The sequence below is a fragment of the Centruroides sculpturatus genome, unplaced genomic scaffold, assembly GCF_000671375.1.
Source record: "Centruroides sculpturatus isolate CEXI.00-Female unplaced genomic scaffold, Cexi_2.0 scaffold503, whole genome shotgun sequence".
Taxonomy (NCBI): domain Eukaryota; kingdom Metazoa; phylum Arthropoda; class Arachnida; order Scorpiones; family Buthidae; genus Centruroides; species Centruroides sculpturatus.
The window spans coordinates 513,094-516,303 of NW_019384729.1; the positions used below are offsets into that span (position 1 = coordinate 513,094).

At 34.0% G+C, this 3,210-nt stretch overlaps 1 protein-coding gene across 1 annotated transcript; it reads right to left on the reverse strand.

The window, feature by feature from the left end:
* Positions 1–307: 307 nt before the first annotated feature.
* On the reverse strand, positions 308–1,640 carry LOC111628168 (venom protein 29-like). Its single transcript, XM_023371910.1, has 5 exons — positions 1,514–1,640; positions 1,374–1,444; positions 1,177–1,284; positions 653–682; positions 308–574 (listed from the first exon to the last, which is right to left on the reverse strand). Exons 1-5 carry the CDS (start codon positions 1,599–1,601, stop codon positions 494–496), a joined length of 378 nt encoding a protein of 125 aa, XP_023227678.1. The 5' UTR covers positions 1,602–1,640; the 3' UTR covers positions 308–493.
* Positions 1,641–3,210: the final 1,570 nt, after the last annotated feature.

Below are 3,210 nucleotides of genomic sequence, written 5' to 3' on the forward strand. Positions count from 1 at the left end.
AAAAACTTTAAAATAGTTTAATTTGTTTATTTACCTTCGGTTGTAAATTTCCAATTTAAATGTGTCCGCCATTTTTTTAAAACAAATTTCCCGTGAGTCAATGCGCGACGTTCACTGATTTGTGAGTCCCGGGATGTTGTAAATGTGCGGCGCAAGGTTAAATTAATTAAGGCATATAATAAAGCAAGGCAAGGCGTACAATAATTATTTATACCATTCCGTGGTATAAATAATAAATTCATATCAATAATAAATTCCTATTAATTTAAAATCAACGCTAGGGCGCCTCTAGTGCCCGTTTTCGGCATACTGTTACGCGGACGGACGGACACGCGTTCAATGGGTTATATAGATATATAAAAGACGTACCGGTATCACATAGTTAATGTTCGAATATCAATTTTATTTAATACACAAATATTTACTTTGAAAAATTAATGGAAAATCCAGAGAAAAACATTTTCAAAATACACAAAATGAAAACAGATTAGTTTTATGTTAACGAGAGCGTGATACAAGCTTTTAAAGCGTCAATGAATGAAGTAATGTCTTCCGACTTTCCTTCTCCTAACTCCTACAAGAAAAGAATTATACAATTATCCAATTTACCGAATAAATTATAAAATATTTATCAATACAAACATTAACTTACTGTTATTCCTCTATTAAGACAAGAGTTCACCTAAAATTGTATTTAAAATGTTATCATCAGAACTTTTATACTGTATTAATTTATTGAGTATTTAATAATATTTTTCATCAGTCTTACACCTCTTGAATTTTACACGCGCACCTCACCGTCATGAATAATTTATTAAATCTTATTTAAAGAACGAAATCATCTCAATAAGCGCATTTGTGCTAAAGCTGCTATGCTGGCTTGCTAACACACCTGGGGCCGTATTCTGGTCACTATCTCTGGTCTCTTATCTCTCGCAAGCCGGTCGCTGATTGGCTAATCCAAATGATTAGCCAATTGGCTAATCATTTGAATTAGCCAATCAGCGACCGGCTTGTGAGAGACCAGAGACAGTGACCAGAATACAGCCCCTGTATTTAAGTCCACTTTACAGGCAACGTGGCCAATATGTCTGCCACCGATATACAAGTGTAAGCACTGATTTATACAGTCGTATAATCGAATATGATAATTGATTAATTATGTACTGTACACACCTTTCTATTTTTAGACACAGAATCCTGACAGACTAAAGATAAAATGGCTTCTGCTTTCCCTTCAGTTTCGAACTTTTCGTTAATACACTCGTAAGCTATATCGCCGGCCTAGTTGCAAATTTAAAGAGCATTTAGTTTAACTAATTAAAATTACTTTATTTATTTTCTATATTTATCTTTACGTTAAAAAAAATTACCTTTTGGACGAATGCGGAGCTTTTATCCAATGTACAGTCAATGAATCTTACCGAATACTCAAGCGGAGCGGCTGCAAAAAATTCGTTTTAAAATACTTATTTAGGAGAATCGAATTTAATTTCAATTAAACTAAATTTACAGCACAAAATAGTTCGCATTTCGTCTTTAGTAAGTGCTTCAACTCTCCAGGCTACAGCCAGAAATAACAATAATGCCAACACTTTCATTGCTAAAGATTAGCTTCACCTTACGCTCTTGAATATCGAAAACTTCTATTAAGAAATTTTGAATGTCAACTCATTAAATTAAGTTGGAGTTTATCGGAAAAGGCGAATTTAATTAGTAATTTCCTCTTTACTTTTAGGAAATCGTTAATCAAATTAAGTTTATCGACGGAAATGCTGTAAACAGGAATATAAATTAAAACAATAAAATTAATTAAAATATCTTTATATTGCTATTAATATGAATTCAAAATATCACCAAAAGGTTCTTATTTATGGCCTTCGGCGAGGCCTTATTCGTGGCTTATTCTTGGACTTACGATAAAGTCCCTAAAAGGATGGAATGAAACAAGACCCAATACATCGGGATCAAACCATTCTTAAAAGTTTCTGAGTGCCTGTCTGTTTGTTAGAGTATCGGGAGAGCTGGACGGCTTATTCTCCAACTATCACCATTCGTTGGCATTTTTTATAGATTTGGCCAACCGTATAAGTGACATATAATGTTGGCCCTCTTGTTACTTAAATGGCACAAACAACAAATTGTTCCTATTTGATGATTTTTGTTTTCTGTCTTCTGGACAGCGTGAAAGCATTTATCAATAAATAGCAGGGCGTGTTGCCTGGTGAAGAAAATGTAATGTACTGTACCTTGGTAATTAGATCCTGAATATACCCGAGGATCATAACTGCATGCTTGTCTAGCTGTATTAAAGCCGCTTTGCCCACCAGTGCCAAGAGGTTAATAAAAATATCGTCAAGTGGCGATTTTGGTCCTATGCAGCGCGACCCCTGATATTTATTTACTATACATTTAAAGCATTATTCTTTTAAATTATACTATTGCAAGAACATTTTACGCAATACAATACACATAACTGTAGCGTAACTTCAGTTACTCTTATTTTACATATTTATAACATTGAAACTTCTGTAATTTTTACGCCTAAAATAAAACATTATGTACCGATGCGATGCATTATCTTGAAACGTTAAAAAGGGATATTCTTATATAAAAATAACAATAACCGGCTTAACTACTTACGAATAGATATTTTCCCAAACATATTAGAGAGCTTGCGGCCGAAGTTTTCATCTCTAAAACGTGAACGTCAGACGTTGAGCGCCGCCATCTTGTAAGCCTAGAAGTTTGACAATGGCGTTTGGAACGTCATTGTCAAACTTCTAGGAATTATCAGGGCATGCAAACATTTTAAATTGACAATTGGTAATGTCGTAATTGGGATCCAATTTGAAAAAATTGTAAATTGTCTGTCTGTCCTTCTTTATTTTCGAGAACGGAGTTAGATACATGAAAATCGAGACAGGGTGTTGAAAGCCTAGATCCAGGAGGCCCCGATTAACTATGTACGAACTTCCGATAAAAACCGGAACTTACGTCATTTCAATCACAATAATTTTCCTCCCGAAAGGAGTTAGACGACCGGCACGATTCCGTTACTAACAGGAAAGTATGATGTACAGGGGCAAGACAATACTAATTTGAAGTGGTGTGCATATATTTTAAATGAAATAAATTAAAAATATGAATTAAAATCGAAACAATAGATAATTGCTCGTTATATGTGAATTGTTTTCTGTAAAATTTGAA